Source organism: Phacochoerus africanus, chromosome X (assembly GCF_016906955.1).
Source record: "Phacochoerus africanus isolate WHEZ1 chromosome X, ROS_Pafr_v1, whole genome shotgun sequence".
NCBI lineage: Eukaryota > Metazoa > Chordata > Mammalia > Artiodactyla > Suidae > Phacochoerus > Phacochoerus africanus.
In genome coordinates, this window is record NC_062560.1 from 18903612 (window position 1) to 18924781 (window position 21170).

At 41.0% G+C, this 21170-nt stretch overlaps 1 protein-coding gene across 6 annotated transcripts in view; it reads right to left on the reverse strand.

The window, feature by feature from the left end:
* The window catches only part of RPS6KA3 (ribosomal protein S6 kinase A3), a 118814-nt gene extending 102769 nt beyond the window's left edge, over positions 1-16045 (reverse strand). For 4 of the 6 annotated variants that reach the window (XM_047765818.1, XM_047765816.1, XM_047765819.1 and 1 more), the window contains exon 1: positions 15726-15776. Coding sequence is in view for 1 of the 6 variants with exons in the window: in XM_047765815.1 (XP_047621771.1) it covers positions 15726-15794 (69 nt within the window). In the remaining 5 variants the exon portion in view is untranslated. Of the gene's footprint in view, positions 1-15725 lie in introns of all 6 variants that reach the window. The other 2 variants (XM_047765822.1, XM_047765815.1) reach the window with 2 other exon arrangements.
* Positions 16046-21170: the final 5125 nt, after the last annotated feature.

The window sequence follows — 21170 nt, forward strand, 5'->3', positions numbered from 1 at the left end:
TTTTTCAACATTTTTTTTTTAGTTTTCAGCATGCAAGTCCTATACATGTTTTATTAGATTTATACCTAAGTATTTTTTTTGAGTAATTACAAATGGTACTGCATTTTTCATTTTGGTTCCCACATATTCATCACTAGTACAGAGAAACACAATTTACTCCTGTAGGCTGATCTTGTATCTTACAACTTTGCTGAACTCACTTATTCTAGTTTTAAGTAGATTCCTTGGGATTTTCATTGCAACTGTCACTTGCAAATGAAGACATTTTTATTTCTTCCTGTCCAATCTGTATGTCTTTTAATCATTGCCTTTTCTTGTCCATTATAATGTTACGAACTTCTAGGACTACGCTGAATAGCAGTGGTGAGAGTGAACATCTTTGCCTTGTTCCCGACAAGGAGAAAGCATTTCACCATTAAGTATGACATTAGCTGTAGAGTTTTTGAAAATGTTCTTTATCAAGTTGAGAAAGTTCCCCCTTATTCTTAGTTTGCTAAGTTTTTATTATGAGTGAATGTTTGTTTTGCGTATTAATATGATTTTTCTTCAATTTTTTAACATGGTGGACTATATCAATTGATTTCTAAGTATTGAACCAGTTTTACACCCTTGGAATACAACCCACCTGGTCATAGAGTATAGTTCTTTCTATATGTTGTTGGATTGGTTTTGCTAATATTTTGCTCACAGTTCTGTGTCTATATTCTTAAGGGATATTGGTCTGTAGTTTTCTATTCCATACTGTCTTTAAATTTTGGTATCAGGTAATACTGGCCTCAAAAATGCATTGTGTTGTGGCACAGTGGAAACAAATCCAACTAGGAACCATGAGGCCTTGCTCAGTGGGTTAAGGATCCAGCGTTGCCATGAGCTGTGGTATAGGTCACAGACGTGGCTCGGATCTGGCATTGCTGTGGCTGTGGTGTAGGCTGGCAGCTATGGCTCCAATTAGACCCCTAGCCTGGGAACCTCCATATGCTGTGAGTACAGCCCTAAAAAGGCAAAAAAAAAAAAAGTGCATCATGAAGTATTTCCTCTTTTATTTTCTGGAAGAGAATGTGTAGAATTCATGTTACTCTTGATCTTCCAGATCTTTTATCATTTCCTTTCTGCTTGAAGAACGATCATGTAGTCATTCTTTCATGGTCTATTACAGACACATTCTCTTAGCTTCTCTTCACCTGAGACTGCTTTGATTGCACCTTCATGCTAGAAGGGTATTTCCACTGGTATAGAATTCTGGGTTGCTAGTTTTTCTTCAGCACTTAATCTGTCATTTCCTTCTGTCTTCCATGGTTTCTATGTGGGACCTACTGTCGTTTCCCTATAGGTAGTACTTCTAACTGCTTTTAAGATTCTCTGTCCTGGAGTTCCCGTCATGGCACAGTGGTTAACGAATCCGACTAGGAACCATGAGGTTGCGGGTTCGATCCCTGCCCTTGCTCAGTGGGTTAACGATCCGGCGTTGCCGTGAGCTGTGGTGTAGGTCGCAGACGCGGCTCGGATCCCGCGTTGCTGTGGCTCTGGCGTGGGCCGGTGGCTACAGCTCCGATTAGACCCCTAGCCTGGGAACCTCCATATGCCTCGGGAGCGGCCCAAGAAATGGCAAACACACACACACAAACCTGGGCTCTAGGAAGGCATGGGCCCTTATTAAAAAAAAAAAAGATTCTTTGTCCTTTAACCATGGTAAAATACATGCAAGATTAAATTTACCATCTTAACCATTTTTTGGTGTACAGTTCAGTATGTTAAGAATATCCATATTGTTGTGCAACCAATCTCCAGAATTTTTTCATCTTGCAAAACTGATACGCTATATCCATTAAACATCTTGTCACGTCCAAAGGTTTGATTTTGATGTGTCTAGGTATGGATTACTTTAGGTTTATCTTGCTTGAGGTTCAGTCAGCTTCTTATATCTGTAGTTTATATCTTTTGCCAAATTGTGGAAATATCAGACAATTATTTTTTCAGTTTACCTTTTTTCTTTGCTTCTGAGACTGTGATGACATGAATTAATACTATAATAATTAATAATCTTTTGTTAATGTTCCCCAGCTCCCTGAGGCACTCTTCAGATATTTTTTGGCTATTTTTTTTTTTTTTTTTACTCTGCTGCTCATTTTGGGTAATTTCTATTGATCTTTTTTTTGGCCACTCCCACAGCATGTAGAAGTTCCCAGGCCAGGGATCAAACCTGAACCACAGCAGTGAAAATGCCAAATCCTTAACCAGTGAACTCCCTATTGCTCTATCTTCAATTTTATTGACTCTTCCCAGTCATCTCCATTCTTCTACTGAACTCATGTAGTAATTTTATTTCAGTTATTGTATTTTTCAGTTCTAAACCTTGCACTTTGTTTTCTTTTTCAGATTAATTTTTCATTTGTTTTGAATGTCTTTGTGGTTGCTTACTGAAGTATTTTTATGATGGCTGTTTTAAAATCCTTGCCAGACAATTCCAATATCTGAAGCATCTCAGTGTTGGTATCTGTTGTCTCTTTTCTCATTGATGATGCAATTTTCCTAGTTCTTACTCTAAGTGAATTTCAACTGTATAAAGGACATTTTGGAGATTTTAAGACTCTGGATCCTATTTAATCTTTCCTAGCAGGCAGTCTACCAATTGAGGTGTAGTGTGAGAGCAGGCTGAGTGTGTATGTTCAGCTTCCTGCTGGGCTCCGCCAACACCACCCTGGCAAAAGTGGAGCAATGACTCACATTGCTTTTCTGCAGATGGGTGGGATGGAAGTTCAGCTTCACTCTTGTTCTCAGTGAAAGTGGGGCACCAACCTGCATCACCTCATTGCCTCTGAGTAGGGGTGTAAGCTCAGCTCCCTGACAGACCCCACTGACAACAGGAAGAGAGGAAGTGGAGGGTTGACTCACGCAGCTTCAAGGTAGAGTGGAAAGTTCAGCTGCCTGAAAGGTCCAGCTGACAGCGGGGAAGAGGACAGGGGGAAGTGGAGTGCCAAGCAGACCTGCCAACTACCACTCTGTTCCACCTTATAGATGCCACATGGGGCTAGAGGCTCAACTACTCACTCAGACCTACAACAAGGTGGGGGGGAAGAGTGTTGACCATGCCACCTCCAACCACCTTGTTTTGCCTTGTTAATGCTGGGTGAGGGTGAAGGCTCAGCACCTCACCGACACAGGGCAGAGGGAGGCTTGTGGGGACTAGCCCTGCCTCACACCACCTCATCCTGTCTCACTGCTCCCAGGTTGGGATGCTCCCAGATCAGCTGGCTGCTGGACCCTGCTGACATTACACTAGTGAGAACACCAACTCCTCCTGCAGGAAGTGGGACACAGGTGGTGGTAAGGGAAGATCAGGTCCTTGGAACTCCTGCCAAAACCATCCAGCAGGCAAAATCAAAGTGCTGTCCACTTTTGACAGACAGAGAAGGGGCGATCAGGGCCCCAATCTGCTCAGTGAACACTGCTGGGTGGAAGAATCCAAGTACTGCCACATGCTTCTTTGGAGTGTGAGTGAGTGTGTGTGTGGGGCGGGGGGGGGGGGGGTCTGTGGATGCTTGGCTACAGTAGGGTAGGTATTGCCCCACCCCCAAAAAAAAGGTTTACTGTTGTTAGCCTACCCTTTCCCCAATCATCTAGCTAAAGAGAATAGGCTTTTTCTTGGAGCTCTTTTTGTCCATGTCAGTTGGTGTTTCCAGGTCAGAGGCTTTTATACCAACCTGTACAGGCTATATGGAAGACAATAAGAACACCCAGGGAACTCACTATTTGTGTCATTCCTTTAGTCCCAAAGTCATAGGCAGTGTGCCTTCTCATTTCCACCTTTCAGAGTGTTCCTGTGCTTGTTTATTGTGTGATGTCTTAGGTGTTTTAGTTGTAAAGGAAGACCTAGGAGGAAAAGGGCTCCTCCATCTTGGCAGAACCAGAAGTCTCCTCCAAGTGATTAATTTTTATGTTAAAATAACATTTTCTGCATGTGTGTGTTATGTGTATCAAAACTTTATTAGGTGTTCAGGGTAATGATATTTATTTTCCAGATTTCCACATTATGGTTTAAAATGCACTATGGCAAACTGCTACAACATCACAGATCATAATTTTCTCCCTAAAAATCTAATTACATCTGTTTGAATCATTCCTGGCTAATTTAGAATGCTTCGTGTTATTCAACTGCCTCTACCTCAGTAGTTTTAGACTCTAATAATCCACAGGAAAGAATTCTATTTCATTCATTATCACCTAGTACTATACAATACAAACAGAATAGCCAGGGGAAAAAGAACACTTTGAAACTCATTTTAAGCTTCTCTTTTTAATAATCCAAGGTAAATCCTACTTTTAACTTGCCTGTGATATTTCCTTCAGTAACCTCCCTTACTGCTATCAATAACCACTATGATAGTTATTCTTGAATTATACTGAGAGCCAGCAGGAAAAGAAGCAAACAGGGGTTGTGTTTTGCATTTTTACTTCTTTAAATGAAACATCTGTATATCTCACCTAAAGAGATGGATCCTTGAAAATTCATTTATTTGTTCACATGTAATTTCAAACATTCTAGACTTTATGTTTTGGTTGACCTTCAATTAATACCTGTACTCTTGCTTTAAATAAGAAACTAAAGAACAGTATAACAAGATTGAGGAGATTGTTAAGGAAAAATATCACTGCCTCGATATTTGCTTTCTTTCTACAATTTTTTCATAATTAATGTTTTAACTCCTTGCTGCATTCCTGTGCAAACTCCGCTCTGGCTGGGAGAAGGTGTGGGTCCAGGTGATGAGGTACTCTAAGACACTTCCATAGAATGTAGGGCCCTATTCACCCAGTTGGAAAGCCACTGTTACAGAAAACGCTTTTTATTTACCATGTATAAAAATGAATAAAATCTTTTAAAAGTACAAACTGAAACTAAGTTTTCTGAGAACTGTCTATATAACATGACATAAAGATCTTCTGTTTCAGCATTAGAGCCAAACTCCACTCAAGTCCCCAAATCAGTAACAAAATAAGCACAGGAATTAATTATGGATACAAGTAGACAATAAGCACATGTAAAGATCCTTCACATCTTTAGTCATTAGGAAAATGTAAATCAAAACCACAATGAGATACCACTTCACACACACACTAGTATGGTTATAATGAAAAAGACAGTAACAAGTGTTGATGAGGATGTGGAGAAACTGAAACCCTTATACACCGCTGGTGGGAATGTAAAATGGTACAAACAATTTGGAAAACAGTTTTACAGTTCTTCAAAATGTTAAATATAGACTTACCATATAACACAGCAATTCCATTCCTAGGCATATACTAAAGAGAGCTGAAAACATGTTCACATAAAAACTTGTAGACAAATGTTCATAGCATTATTTATAATGGCCCAAAAATGAAAATAACGTAAACGCCCACCAACAGATGAATGGATAAACAAAACTGGTGTATCCTCACAACAGAATTTTACTCAACCAAAAAATGAAGCACTGGGACATGCTATAACACTGATGAGCCCTGAAAACATTATGATAAGTGAATGATGTCAGACACAAAGGCCACGTATCATGATTCCATTAATATGAAATGTCCAGAAAAGGCTAATCTATAGAGACAAAGTAGATTATTAGTAGCCAGGGGCTAGGTGAAGGAGGGAATGATTAGGGAGTAGCTGCTAATGAGTATGGGATTTAGGGGACTATAAAAATGTTCTGGAACTAGACAGAAGTGAGGGTTGCACAACTTTGGGACTATACTAAAGACCACTGAATTGCGTACTTTACAAGGCTGAATTTTGTGGTCTATAAATCATATCTCAATTTTTAAAAGATCAACTAGGGCTATTTAACCTAACAGTTTAAAAACCCAAAAGGGGGAAAAAAAGCCAGTAATGATTGTGTAACTTTTCTTTAAATTTCCTTTTCCTTTATGGCAGCAAGATAACTGGCAATTTTTTTAGGTTTAGCCAAATTCTGTTTTCTGGTACCTTGAGGGAAAGTCAAACAGATTTTTCTGAAAAGAAGATGCGAATATAAAAAGGTAATGATTTAATAAGCTGCAATTAAAAAACAGAGCACAGTTACTCAAGCACACACCTAGGGGCTTCTGTAAGAGGTGTTAAGTAACATCTGAGCAGCTCCCCTTTTCCAAATACAGTAGTTTTTGTTTCAAATGCTCACTTGTAAGACAGCTATTTGGAAATCTCAAAAATTTTCCCATATGATGTCACAAATGCTCTTTCTCAGGCTAGCTCACAAAAGCCTATTTAAGCCTGGGGGAGAAATATCAATTTTAGTTTTCTAAGTCAACCTATACATTCCCATAAAAACATCTACTCAATGTAAACCACCTGGAACCATTCTTCCTTAAGAGATGTCCTCTAGACTGTCCACTCACCTACATGCTGTTCTCAACCCAAGCAGGGCAGTCTAGAGGAAAATCAATGGAATTTGCAATTTGTGAGACTTGGCCTTTGAACCCTGCCTCCTCTACTTAATAGCTATGCAACCAAGAGCAAGTTACTTAACCTCTCTAGGCTTCAGTTTCCTAATCTGTAAATTGAGGCTGAGTATGTCTACCTCATCCAAGTTGATATACACAAAGCATCTAGTCAGAGAGGGCAGTCTGTAAATGTTAATCTCCAAGATATATCAATCTACTTTCCCAGTTTAATCAGCACAGTATAGTGAACATAATGCACCATTTTTGATAGCTAAATTTTCCCCATGCTTCGATGTTATCACTTGAATGAGAAATGTCACTGTAAATAGCAAAGGTGTAGAAAGTTCAGAACAGTTATTTGAGGAGCATGTACCACTTAGGGCTTCAGGGTAGAAGAGGGACAAGCTAAAGCTGATTAAACATAATCTGCAAAAGTATATTAAATATATTCTTCATTTAGAAAAAGCTTTAGCCTAATAATTTCAAAATAAAAGTAAGAGAAGGTAGAGGTGAAAAACACTAGTGTAGGAAAAACGGATTCAATTTGTTTTAAGCCTACAATCTGCAACTGTGTTGTTCAATGTGGTAGCCAATAGCCACAGGTGACTATTAAAATTTGAATTAAGTTAATTTAAAAATTCAGTTTTTCAGCCATACTGGACACATTTCAAGTGCTCAATGAGCACATGTGATTAGTGGCTACTGAACAGTGCCCATCTAGAATTTTGTTTTTATTTTATTTTAGCTTTTTAGGGCTGCACTAGCAGCATATAGAGGTTCCTGGGCTAGGGGTCTAATCAGAGATACAGCTGCTGGCCTATACCACAGCCACGGCAACGCCAGATTCGAGCCGTGTCTGCGACCTACACCACAGCTCATGACAACACAGGATCCTTAACCCCACTGAGGGAGGCCAGGGATCAAACCTGCAAACTCATGATTCCTAGGAGGATTCCTTTCTACTGTGCCACAATGGGAACACTTGTTTTTATTTTAAAGTGATTACTTTATGTTGTTTTTGGGTAGACGCCTCTGCTTCTAAACATGAAGACATGAAATAACATTATGGGTAACTGATGATTTATTTATTTAATTTGTCTTTTCAGGGCCGCACCAATGGATTATGGAAGTTTCCAGGCTAGGGGTGGAATCGGAGCTGTAGCTGCCTGCCTACACTACAGCCCAGCAACGCAAGATCTGAGCCAAGTCTGTGAACTACACTGCAGATCATGGCAACACTGGTTCCTTAATCCACTGAATGAGGCCAGGGATCAAACCCATGCCCTCATGAATACTAGCTGGGTTCGCTACTGCTGAGCCACAACACAAACTCCAACTGATCATTTCAGAATAAGTTCTGCTAGATTTCTGGAGAGAAGATTTTTCCCAAAACACTATACTTGAGAGGCACTTCAGTCTATTAATGTCAAAATGATCTTTTGTTTCAAGCTATCATTTGACATCTGCTTCTAACACATATCAAATGACTGAACCAAGTTTCCTATAACAAGCTTTGCAGGCCAAAGGATTAGAGACAAGTTCACAGAAATTTAGATGACCATGTCAGATATGAAGATGAGATCATCATCATATGAAAGACTGTAAAAATAAACGAGGTGGATAAAACATAATTAGTTTTTAAGGTATGTAAGAAACCATACATACAGTATTAGTTAAGATGGGCAAATCTGATTTGTCATGCTACCACTATAATTCAGAGTGGTACAAAGTATACAAGTGCTTTTGGATTTACGCATAAATGTACGGTTATCTAAAATTCAGGAAACTAGCATTATTTCATGGAAAACAAAAACACAAAAGTACTCTCCAAAAGACAATGTGGTGAGCTGACTCCAGGTGGGGCAGTAGGCTAGCTTTCAGTCTTGCAGCTATCTGATCTCTAGTTCATTCACATTACTTTCTAGCTGATACCTTCAAGAGGAGAGGGTAAATATTCAGAGTAGGTAATGCACATAATTGAGCCACCCATTATTGTATGCTGAAGCATAAAATCACTGTTTGTTAGTAGGTAATATGCCCATCAAATACCCCTGAATCCAGAGCTATGTGTATATGATGGGCAGAGATTAAAAAAAAAAAAGGGTGAGCAGGTCATTTTACATGATTTGGTAAGCTGTAAGTGTAAATTTTTTAAAAGATGAAGTAACAATGTTTCCAAATTAACAACAGCTGCATCAAAAATCATTAATCCCAGCTGTTTTCTAGTATCTACAAGTTTGAAGCAATTAATTAAAAAATAAGAATGGAAGAGGTAGACAGATTGACAACAGCACTAAGTAGCAAATAAAAGAGTTCCCCAAAACGACAGATATTAAACATAAGTTACAGAGCAAGTCAAGTTATAGTCAGGGCAATTAGATTGATATTAAGGTAGAATATGACCATTAATTTTCAGAAGATTGAATAAAAGTTTAAACTATTTTAAAATATTTAAATTATTGCATTTAAAATTTCAGTCACTATCAAAATGGAAAATTGTTTCACAAATTGAGAAAGACTTCAATTCAAAATGAAATAAAAACTCCTGACAGTTAAAGAAAAAGAAGCTTTGATAAAGTCAATTAAACATAATAACTCATTTCCAGGCAATACTGGATCAGGTTACTGCAGTTATCAGATTTTCTAAAACTGTGTTCTGCACAGCACTTGTGTCCTTTGAGACTTCAATAGATGGTTCATGAAAAAGGGGTGCTGATATAGAGTCTCAAATGCTGTGAGCAATTTCTTTTTTGCAGATTCATCACATACATCATCATCTTAAAAGTTCTAAGTTATGCAATAGAGACATTGGTCAAATTTCATTTAAATTCACAACCCTCAAATTTATTTGATTTTATCATGCTCCTTTGCCTTTTTTTTTCTTGAGGTGGGAGATGGTTGTTGGAGCAGAGACACACTTTGAACATTTTCAGACTTCTCAACTGAAAACACCATACATACTATTGAAAGTTCCTTAAGTACCAATACCACATAACAGAATAAAATCCAAAGGATTGTATTTCTAGACAGGAAAACCCAGTTATTCAGGGCATATCTGAATAACCAACCAAAACAAATGTGTTTATAGTAACAAGGAGGGAGGTGTGCTATATTAATTTGTCCCTAAAAAATGAAATTAACAAAATTGATCCTAAAATATAAAAAGGTGTGATTTTCTTTTGGTACTTTTTAGAAAGTAAGTTAAAATTCCACCTATTGATGCTATATATTGATTTTATCCATTCAGAGACACACTTTCTTCAAGTGTTGACATATAGGGTAATACACCATATCTCATCGATTATAAGACACCACCATGTGTAAGATACACTATTCTCTTTTAAATCTCTAAGAAAAAAAAAACCCACTACTAATTAAACAATGACATGCATGGATCCTGAGAAGGCTTCCAATTTGAGCAATTCTGAAATATGAACATACTTTGCTTTCTTCCTTCTTCCACTCATAGTGTTCAAAATGTTTCCCCCCTTTAAAGACATCAAAGAGGAGAACAGTACAAAAAAAGAACAAGATTCAAGAGATTTCTGTTCACCTTACCATTACAGTTATATTCAAATATTATAAAGGCTCTGTCTGAACAGATCAAACAAACCATTTTTAATCATTCTGTTTGATTCTAAAAAAATTACTCCAGAAGAAAAACACAGAACTTCCTAAGACAGTTCTGTTTGAGAGATGATTCATTATAACTATTACTTATTAAACACTTGATATATGCTTAACATATATTATCATTTAATTCTCACCACAGCCCCATGAGGTAGATATTATTTTCATTCCTATTTTATGGATTAGGACATTGAAGCATAAACACATTAAATAACTTGCATAACAAGATATTAAGCGGCAGAGCCAGGGTTCAAACCCAGGTCTTCATGGCTTCAAAGCTTATGTTCGTCAACACTTTATCATATATCCAAATTATCTCATAAAGTGGACTAGGTAAAATTGTAATAATTAATTGCTAGTAAGTAAGGTATCTGTTTAAAGCAGCCCAGTGTATGAAATGAGTTTTATATGGATATATTTTACCTTGTTTTACACAACATATATAGCATGTTTGTTTCATTAACTTGACACATTTTACTTAATTAAAATTTACCGTTATTTTGTCTTTGCTTCTGTGCTATTTGGTATTATTGAAATACAGGAGTATCTGAGATTTGCTGTTACAGATTAATGACACAGGAAATTTTATCAACTCTGAAAGAAGGAGCGGGCATCTAATGTCAAGTGTTAAAATGCAATTACTTATTTTTTCCTTCTATTATGTGAACTCTGGAATGGGATGTGTAAAATATACGTTTGCTCAATTCCATTCTGAAGCTTCAAAACTTTTATCCATCAAAACACAACTGAGCACTATCACACTCATGCATTACCAAGAGATCAAGATGTCACTGTTGTACACTGTAATCTGAACCACTGGGTCTAAAGCATCCAGTCTGCACTGGACAAACTGGGCCACTTGATGTCACCCAACATTCCCAGCCTGGCAGGTCACATGTCCTTGAGCACGGAACTCTAGAGCAAATCTTGTGAATGATCACAATGGGATAAAATTTTTAGTGGATAAATTTTTAAAAAATCTTTAGAGCAACTTTTCTGAAACTCAGACATCTGATAAATGATCTGCTATATTTTTGATCATTCTATAATTTACTCAATGTCATGTCCTTGGTCAAGAGTGTACAACTCAATTATGCCACTCTTCTTATATAAAAATAGAATGTACTCATTGTGATCTCCAGAAACATACTAATGAAAAGGCAAAGTCTGCTTATACTTGTTCCTTTAATTGGCTAAGTTTCTCTCTATATTTAAAATTTAAATGTAGCAAAGAAGTTTCACATTTTGGATCAACCCCATTAGTATAGGATCAAGCTGCCAAAATGAAGCAAACCCTCTTAAATTTTAGTTTAACAAGAACTGATATCCAATATTATAATCACTGAAAACAACAAAGTGTTTAATAATGTTTCACAGTTACTTGACAGTTGACATGTAACAATACCTGTCCTCTCCTCAGATCTTCACTTTGGGGAAAGAAAAAAACCTGAAAGGTGGTAAAAATGAAACAGGAAAAGGAAAAGAAACTTAATAAAACATTTTTTTTCAAAACCAAAGATCACACTTTAATAGAATGTTTCTCCCTACAAATGAAATATAAGAGATACTGGTATAGTGGAAATACTACAAAATCCAATATAATCTTTGACGTTAAAAATGGTTGCACACCCACTGAAAATGGTTTCCAAAACAAGGGTCTCATTTTTTTTTTTTTTTTGGACATGCCCATGGCATGTGGAAGTTCCTGGGCCAGGGATCAAACCTGCATTGCAGTTGCTACCTGTGCCACAGCTTTGGTAACACTGGATCCTTAACCGGTTGCACACAAGGGAACTTCCAAGGGTCTCATTCTTTATAAATACTTATATAGTTAATATTTTTCAATGTCTTATGGGTAACTTGTTATTTAAAAGAATGAAAGTATCTTTTTTTTTTGGCTGTGCCCCATGGCATTCAGAAGTTCCAGGGCCAAGGATCTAGCCTATGCCACAGCAGTGACCTGAACCACTGCAGTGACAATGCTGGATCCTTAACCCAGTGAGCCACTAGGGAACTCCGAGGTAGCCATTTTTATGTAACACATTTCTATAAAGCAAAAATAAACCTCTTTAATTTTATTATTTTTGAAAATTGTTCATATTTAGAGGTACTATAATTTATCTTTACTGAAACTGAGAAAAAAGTGTCACTTTAGTTCAGGCTTATGATCCAGTAAACGTCCCTGACAGCAGTGGCAAGGAGTTTGTAGAAGAGAACAGCCACAATTCTTTGATATCAATCTCAAATATTCAAAAACATACTAGCATCTTTAAACAACTAATTAAAGAGTTCTGAATTCACCTGGACTATTTACAAAGCTATTTTGTTTTTAATCCTGCACCAACCTTGGTTCTGCTTACATAGCACTTGCTTTATTATCCTAAATTTGCTTCTTTAAATACTTGGCATAGTTCTAGCCTATCATGTTCTGACCCATGTTTGAGTTCAACCACAAGGGTTTTTTTGTTTTGAACACCATGAGACCCATGTGAGGTCAAGAAGACATGTAAAGGAATGAAGAAACGGATGGTACTTTTGGTGAAGTACTCAGGTCTTTAAAGATTGTTCATATTTCAATGGAAGATTAAAATGCTAAGAACAGGTGTTCCCATTGTGGCTCAATGGTAACGAACCCAACTAGTATCCACGAGGACACAGGCTCAATCCCTGGCCTTGCTTGGTGGGTTAAGAATCCGGCGTTGCTGTGAGCTGTGGTATAGGAAAAAAAAATCTAGGTCAAGAACCATCTATTAAAAAATTATAAAACGCTAAGAACAGAGATAAGATAGATAATTACCCTATTCCTGACCTTCATAATTAATTCAGCGGTAATGGGGGGGGGTGTCTATGCTATGTATGTGCCATGCACTGTATTAAGTGTTGAGGATATACAGGGAAAAAAAAAGTCTCTGCTTTGAACAATTCAACCTACCAGGAAGAGACCAAAAAGGTAAATTTCTATAGAGATCAACCCTGAAATCTTATACTCTGAAGAGAAATATTCTGGTGTTTTTACTCAAATGACTATTTTAAAAATTATTTTATTCTAGTAAAATACAATTATTTCTGAGAAGAACTTACTGGGGAAGAAACGGCATAAAAGCAAGCATAATATTAAGTTCAATATTACTTTTGAATGAAAATCCTCAATCTTTTCCTTACCGACCTCAATATTTCGCAATATGAATCACAAGTAATTTACTTGAAACAGCTGAAAAACCAAAGGCAATAAAATATCTAATGGCAATATGTTAAAATCTAGTTTTAATAGCTAGGCAACACTGGCTCTGATTGATTGACATACCTTATACCAGAATCTCAAGACAATTACTTTAAAATGGCAAATTGTGGAAACCTATCTGCCATGTTCTGGAAACCATGACAGTAACTGAAATAACTATGCTTTAACAAATGAGACATCTCATAATACCATAACTGTTTCTGAAAAATACATGACCTCTAACTACTGGCTTATTTATTTATACTCTGCTTTTTCCATAAAAGATATGAAGCAGTTACTCTAATATAAAGCAAAGCACATGAATTATATTCACTTGGCTTTGAATCATGGCTCTGCCATTTACTATTTATAATCTTTGTGCCCTTAACTTCTGAGATCAGTTTCTTAATCTGTAACAATTGGGACCATAATCATACTCTGTTGGATCACTGGAAGGATAAAATGAAATAGCATGTACCACACTATCTGGCATGTAGTAGGTGCTAAATAAACATCAGCTCTGTGCCTTCCTAATCCAAATGTGTACTATATAGAAAAAGGATCAGGTGGAATTTTAACTGATTTTTAAACACACTGATATGTGCCAAGCAGAAATGTGGACTGATTATGAGTTGCAAATGTTAAAGTTTGCATCTAAAATTCAGGCTCAAAGCAAATTCAATTTCTTTCCACAAGGTCGGCACTTAGAGACATTATTTTATTAACATTTAAGCTATATTATTTAATGCAAAATGTTTTCTGAAGAAAAAAACGAATGAAACGAGCCTCAGACACCCTATTTTTCATGCTATCCATTCAAAAGCTGATTAAACATTCTAAATTTGATTTTCTTATTAAAAATTTTACAGTATCGGTCTGGCTAACAATTTTAAATGAAATTCTCGTAATTCTGCCAGACTTTAAAGCATAATTTCCTTTACGAAATTTTTGGCTTAACATTTATCAATGTCTTTTCTACTGAAGAGCAGTGTTTCATTTAGGTTTTAAAAATGTGATCCAAGTCTCAAAATACTAAGCACCAACCATAAGCACTATTACAACTCTGCCTGCGGTATGGAGAGCAAGTAAACATTTTACACAGCAGCGGAGGTGACTAGGAAAAAAGTGAAAAGTGATTTGAACTGATCCCTGTCCCCCTCCCCCTCCTTTATACCCGAGAACGCAAGCGTCCCGCATCTCAGATCAAACTGAGCCTGGGTCTTACTGACGTAACCAGTAACCCTATCCACCTCTCACACTGCGGAGGCCGGCAGGGCAGCGGCTGCCGCCAAGTACACCACTCATCAGAGCCTGCCCCATTCCACCCCCGCGCTTCAGTCATGCTTTCCAGAAATGGGGTCACTCACTCAGTAACTATTACACACACGCAGCCTACCATCCTGTAATCCCCCAAAGTCCGCTGTGGGGATATAAGACAGCAAAAAGTCAAGAAGGAAGAATCACAGACGCGCCACCATCAGGAATTGATTTTCCACTCCGGAGAGGAGCGCTGATGCCCTGGAATGGGTCTTGCCCGGATTATTTTCACAGACCCGAGTTGGTTCTGGGACAGGGGTGGCTGCGAAGAGCCGGGGAAATGCTGGTGTGCCCTGTTTAGGCACACAGTTTGGGTTTGGGTCACTTGGGTGGGTGTCTCGGGGACGGTCATCAGATCCCCGGCGAGGAAAACCAGAAAGCCCTTTATCGCGGCCGCCGATCTCCTTGAAAATCACCCTCTCACCTCTACGGACAGGAAACTCATGTTAAACTCGCAGGGACGGGGTCCTCGAGCTCAGCGACCTCAGAAACGGGGCGGGGTGTGTGTGTGTGTGTCTGTCTGTGTTCAGGAGCCCAGGCTTCCACTTTCTCCTTTGCAGCAGCAGAAACCGCTGCTGCAGTTGCGGGGGGGGGGGGGCAAAAAGTCTTGGCTGTCCTGCACCCCTTCCCCGAAACCCCCCAAAGGTCGCCACCCCTGTCCCGGGGCGTGCCTGCCCCCGCGTGCACGGCTCCCCAGGACAACCCCCGCCCCCCGCCGGACTCCAGAGTCCCCGCTCCCCAGCGAACCCAATCCACACCCCTCCCGCATTTCCCAAAGTCACCAGGGTCCAGGGAAGCCCCCGACCAGGCAGGGCCGAACTTCGTAACTCCTCGCCAGCCCCCGCTCCGCCTCCCGCTTCCCCCACGCAAAGTTGATGAAAATCGGCTGCTCGCAAAGCCCCGGCGCCCACTCCCAACCCCACGCGCCACCACACCACAGCCCCCAGAGCGAGGGAGGGGAGAGGAGGGTGCGGGTGGAGGAACAGAAGGGCAAAGACACCAACCCCAACTACCCAAACCGGAACCCCGGACCGAGGGGAGACGCGAAGGGGCCGAGTGGCCGGCTCCGGATAGGGAGCGAACAGGCAGGGGCGCGGGGAGGGGGGCGCGCCGGCCCCGGCCGCCCGACTGCACTCACCTCAGCGCTGTCGGACGGGCTCTCCACAGCCATCTTCTGCCACGGGTCCGCCAGCTGCGCCAGCGGCATCTTCCCCCCCGGCCCGCCGCCTTCACCGCCTCCTCCCTCCCCGCCCGCCCCGCGGCCGGCCCCGCTCCGTCGCCGCCCGAGCCCCACGGCAGTAGCGCCGGCGGCAGCTGCAGCAGCAGCGGCGGCGGCTGCTGGGTAGAGGGCTCGGCGCAGACACCGACCCTCGAACGCCGCGCGCCCGGCTGGAGACGCCCGCGCGCCGAGCGAGAGCCTCGCGCCGCTGCCGGGCACCGGGTCTCGCCCCTTTCTTCCTCTCCTCCTTCCGCCGCCGGGACTACAGCTCCGCCCCCCCCCCCCCCCCGCCGGTTCCCGCGCCCGCTCCCAGCAGAACAGCAGCCCCCGCGCGCTCCCCCACTTCCGCTCACAACATGGCGCCTAAGCGATACCTGTCTCTCAGAGCGAGGCTCGGGCGCCGCCGCCGCCGCGCGCACCCGGGGGCGGGGCCTGGGAAGACACGCCCCCGGCCGCGGCACTCCACTTCTCCCTCCTTCCTCGCCCCAGCTTCAGCTTTTGGGCCTCGCCTACTTTCGGAAAGGCTGAGCCGTAGAGATCTGGGGGCGTCGGCGGGAGGTGGGGGGAAAAGAGGCGAAAGGGAGGAGGTGCGAAAGGCTCGGAGTTTCTAAGCGCCCTGGGTCCTAGCAGATCGAAGGCTCCTCGGGGATGTAGAGAACAGTGGTCCCCGCCCAACTAGGGAGGAGATGGGCGAGGCGCAAGGACTCGGGGAGGGGGCACGGGGTTGTCTTTTCGTCCTGATTATTCCGTGGGTGCATGTGGGCGCGCCAAGGCTATGGACGTATGCCGTAAAGACCCAGAACCCGCCCTCTCCAGGGTCATTCGATGGGCATTCACCTGCCCCTTCACCATCCCGCCCCCCCCCCCAGGACTGGGAGACTGAAGGCATCGTGCCCTGGTAGTCGCCTGAGGGTTCGGCTCTCCCTTTGATTCAAGGCTCTCCAAGTTGACGCTCTTGTGTTATATTTTTAATATTTGGAATTAGTTGTCTTGCATGAGTCGACACCTCCCCCTCCAAGGCCGCAGAACCCTCGGGCTTCAGGCTCTACCCTCGAAGCGCACCCCCACCCGCCGTTCCCCGTTGCTTAAATCTTCATGAAGGAGAAAACAAGGAGGTTCTTTAAGGCTGCCCCTCTCGGCAGAGGTCGGGGAATTATTTTAAAATATCTTGTTGGCAGGAGCCCGGGGTTCCTGCTCTTCTGTTGACTTTAAATAAAAGATTAGATTAAAAATCAGGTTGGCGGTGGGTGGAGGAGGGGAGAGAGGGAGGGGTTCTAACTCCTCCTGCCCGAGATAGGGAAGCCCCAGGTTAAGGAAACCCAAGCCCCAGACGGCGACGGAGCGCAGGAGGACCGGGAGAGCTCAAAGGGAGAGGCCTGGGCGACTGGAGTGGCTCGGGCGGGAGGGGAGGTTCGACCCCTTGTTTCCCGCGCCAGGTGCCGTGGCGAGCTCAGTGCGCCAGGGGAGAAATGTACAAAAGTCGCCGGGCTGAGTGGAAAGCTACTGCAGCCATTGGCTGGCTAACCGCCTTACAAGGAGAAGGAAAAAAAGTAAAGGGAAACCTCCTGGCCGGCCAATGCCTCCATCCCCTCAGGCCTCGGCCCAGGCGTCCCGAGCCTCCCACGCCCCGCGACCACAGCGCGTCCCCCGCTGCGCTCCCAGTGCACGCCTTTTAACAGCTTTCTTTCATCCTCCCAGGACCCACACACCTGGAGAGCCCTCGCCTTCCTCCCTAACGCAGGTGTGAGGACGAGATTAGAGCTCCACACCTAGCCGGCCAGTCTGCGCGGGCGGAGCAAGGTTTCCCGCTGGCCGGAGAGAGCCAGGTGTTAGGCTCTTTCTCCTGCCTTTGCGGGCACGCCCCTGGGCACAGGCTTGGGAGGCCCGGGAGCCTCGTGGCCACCTGAAGAGGCTTCAACTGTTCAGGCGGCCCGAGGAGGCGGCCGGAAATACTCGCTGCGCGCCCTCTCCCGCAGCCTTGGACTCAGGGGGACAGCTCAGGGTTGAGCAACATCTGGGCAGGCTCAGCGTGGTCTGTGGGGTGGGGGTGGGGAGGACTGAGCTCGTGATTCTGTCACCTCCCCCAACATGCTGATTCAAGTGCTGCAAATCCAATCTGGACCCAAAACTCAGCTAATTTGGCAGCCACCGTCTTTGTAATTCTTGACGGTGAAACCAGCTTGCCAAAGTTGGAAAAGATAGGGAGTTGTGTATTGTTTTGCATTTATGTACAAAGTGCCTCATTTATCTTACATTTATATTGCAAAGCCACATTACCATTCCTTACAGCGAAAAGAAGTTGGTCAATTTCGTTAGTTTAAGGTAAGTTACCCCCCCCAACAATGCTCAATTATTCCAATTAACATTCTTTCTTTAGTAAAACATACATAGTTGAAAAGCGTTATTATGTGTCTAACACCGCCCAGCGTTAATTACTCCACTCAAAGAGTGAACTAACCTTTTTTAAGTAAATCAAATTGTATATTGAAAAGCTGATTTCAGTATCAACTTTTATTCATTTCTATCTTGAAAACTAGAAAAATAACTTAAAACAGTGAGTTGATCTGTAAAAGTAATGTGAACAGTGGTCATATTGCAGGAATTAAGCATTAAAGTAACTTAATAATGGGCCAAACTACCAGTAGCACAGCTGTCTTGCAGATAAAATCAACTTGATAAGTATTTGCATTGATTTGGGGAAAACACTATTCTCCTTCCTTTTGGCCGAAAAGAAAAGAAAGCGATTTTTTTTTCCTTTTGGTTAACAATATTTTAAAAATTTATTTCATTCATTTATTAAATCCAAGAGCAGTGCAACCACTCTTTCTGGCTGAGAGAATTTGGGAAAATCTGGGGGATTTTTCTTAGGTGACAACCAAAAGATTTATTTGAATGTAGAAGGTGATTTTACCCTGGGCAGGATTACTTTTTTTTTTTTTCCTGTTTAAGAAATGAAAATTCTTAGTTCTTTAAAGAATAGCTGCCTCTAGAGATCACCTGTGCAAGCTAATATGTTAGCCCCTAGCCACACAGTGATTCTTGATCAGTGAAAGTTGGCTGGTCGCTATTGAGACGCGCTGTAAGTGTAATATTCATTCACACCAGATTTTAAAGACTTAGTACCCCCAAAAAATGTAAAGGATCTTATTAGTAATTTTTGTAATGACTACGAATTGAAATATTTTCAATGTATTGAGTTAAATAAAATACGTTGCTAAAATTAATTTCCTGTTTCTTTTTACTTTTTTAATGTGGTTACTATAAAATGTACACTTACATACATGGCTTACTTGTCCAGAAATTTCTATAAGACAGTGCTGCTTTAAAACTTTCCTTTAACACTGAGCCTTTTATGTAATCCTACAAGTCCTATAATGTTAAGTGATATTCTCACATTCCACTGTCTTTTGAGGCTCCTGGGTGAAAAATCAGCAGAAAGGGCTGATTCAGTTACCTACTAATTCAATACCCTCCCCCCTCCGTACACACATATATCTCTTAGTCAGAACCAAAATATTGGAAAGTTATTACTTGAAACTACAGCAAAAGAAAACAGCAAACCTCAGTCGAAAATCTGGACTAGATTTCCAAGAAATCATTCCTGATGTATGACAGGACAACCAGATTTAACCTCCTCTGTCCCCAACAATTTCCTGCTATAATTATAACCTTTGTATACAAGTTTAAATGGGCATTTACTTAACAAAATAACATTTGTTCAAAAAATGGAGTTACATCAGTCTGGAAAAGTTACAAGATGACTAAACTATGGCTCATGGCACAATCTCTGCCTCCTATACATCCAAAACTCACAGCTCTGTTACATATTGGTTTGTCCCTATGGAAAACCCATAACGTGTAATCATCATTATCTCTCTGAAAAAAAAAAAAAGGTTTTTCCCTTTACATTATCTGAAGCATTTTTACTTTTCATACAAAAAAAAAAAAAAAACCCACTATAGACTGTATAACTATTCCCTTCTGGAGAGAAAGAAAAAGTTAGGCTTAAATTTTATCTTGCTTAAGACAATAATTAAAATACATGATGACATATTTTTTCATGTGTATGAATTTCATTTTTTCTTTGAAATTTCCCAAATAAAAATTAAGAATATTTTCCTGTTGGACACACAGCTTAAGAGAAAAATCACTATTTCTACATTTGTTTGAACACTTTATTTGAGAAAATTCAAATTCTGGAAAATGTAAGGATCTTCTCTTGGTTGCCCTGCAGATATAGAGTTCAATGATTCTAGGGTTACATGTGATGAAAGATGCTAATAAAATCTATAAGGAACTAAGGGGAAAACAATCTATGATACAAATACTTGCAGCATGTAACATTCTTTGAGGTAAGGCAGTAGGGGATCATGCTAAGAGCAGAGCCAGGCCCATGTCCAAACTCCAGATTCCTTTATGTTTCTAAGCTTCAACTTAACAGCCGAGAACAGGGTCTGGCACATAGTAGTTGCTCAATAAATATTCGCGACATAAGCTTTGTTTTCCTCGCCTGAAAATAGGATAATAACACCCTCCTCAACACCCTCCTCGTAGAATTTTAAGGAAGATTAAATGGAAATAATGTCCGGGAAGCATTAAGCACAGTGCCTGCCACAAAGGAAACACTCAATAAATGGAGCTATTGTTATCAGCTTCGGAAAGGGAGTATTCCTGCATGCGTAATGTAGTTCAAATTATTCACTCCTGAAAGTTCTTTCTTTCCATTTGTTATGTGAGCATTTTATTATGGCACAATCGATTTCTTTAAGGTACTCATATCACACACACACACACACACACACACACACACAAATGCTACTGCAACTTCCTGTGGAATTCAAAGAAAAGAGCATGTAAGGTAACTTACAGTTCTGTTTTTCAAGCCACATATGTTGAAATGCAAATGATTACAGGTCAGTTGCCTCATAGGCTATGATCAAAACTTTGTTTATGTAATGGTCAAAAGAAACTAACAAATGTATGATTCAAAGTTAACATTACCTGACTCATACTTATGTAGGGAGGATGGGAGGAACAGGGAAGTATGGAGCAGAAGTCTGTGTCAGACAGGCTTTAATGTTTTCTTTCATTGGTTTCCAAAATATTTAATCCTTAGAGGTGTCATTTTGTTTCAGAGTTGTTTGAAGGGAAAGAATTATGGGGCTTTGAGACCTGACAAGAAACGGAGAAGCCATTCGTGGAGCTTTAATAAGCTGCTGTTTTCCTTCTACTAGAACAGAGAAGACACACCAAATGTTCTTGTTTATAAACACTAATTCATAAGAGGGAGATAATACATTAAAATTTCATTTTCAAACTCATATTCAAAACAACTGCTTTAACATTAACCAAAAATCGCAGTAT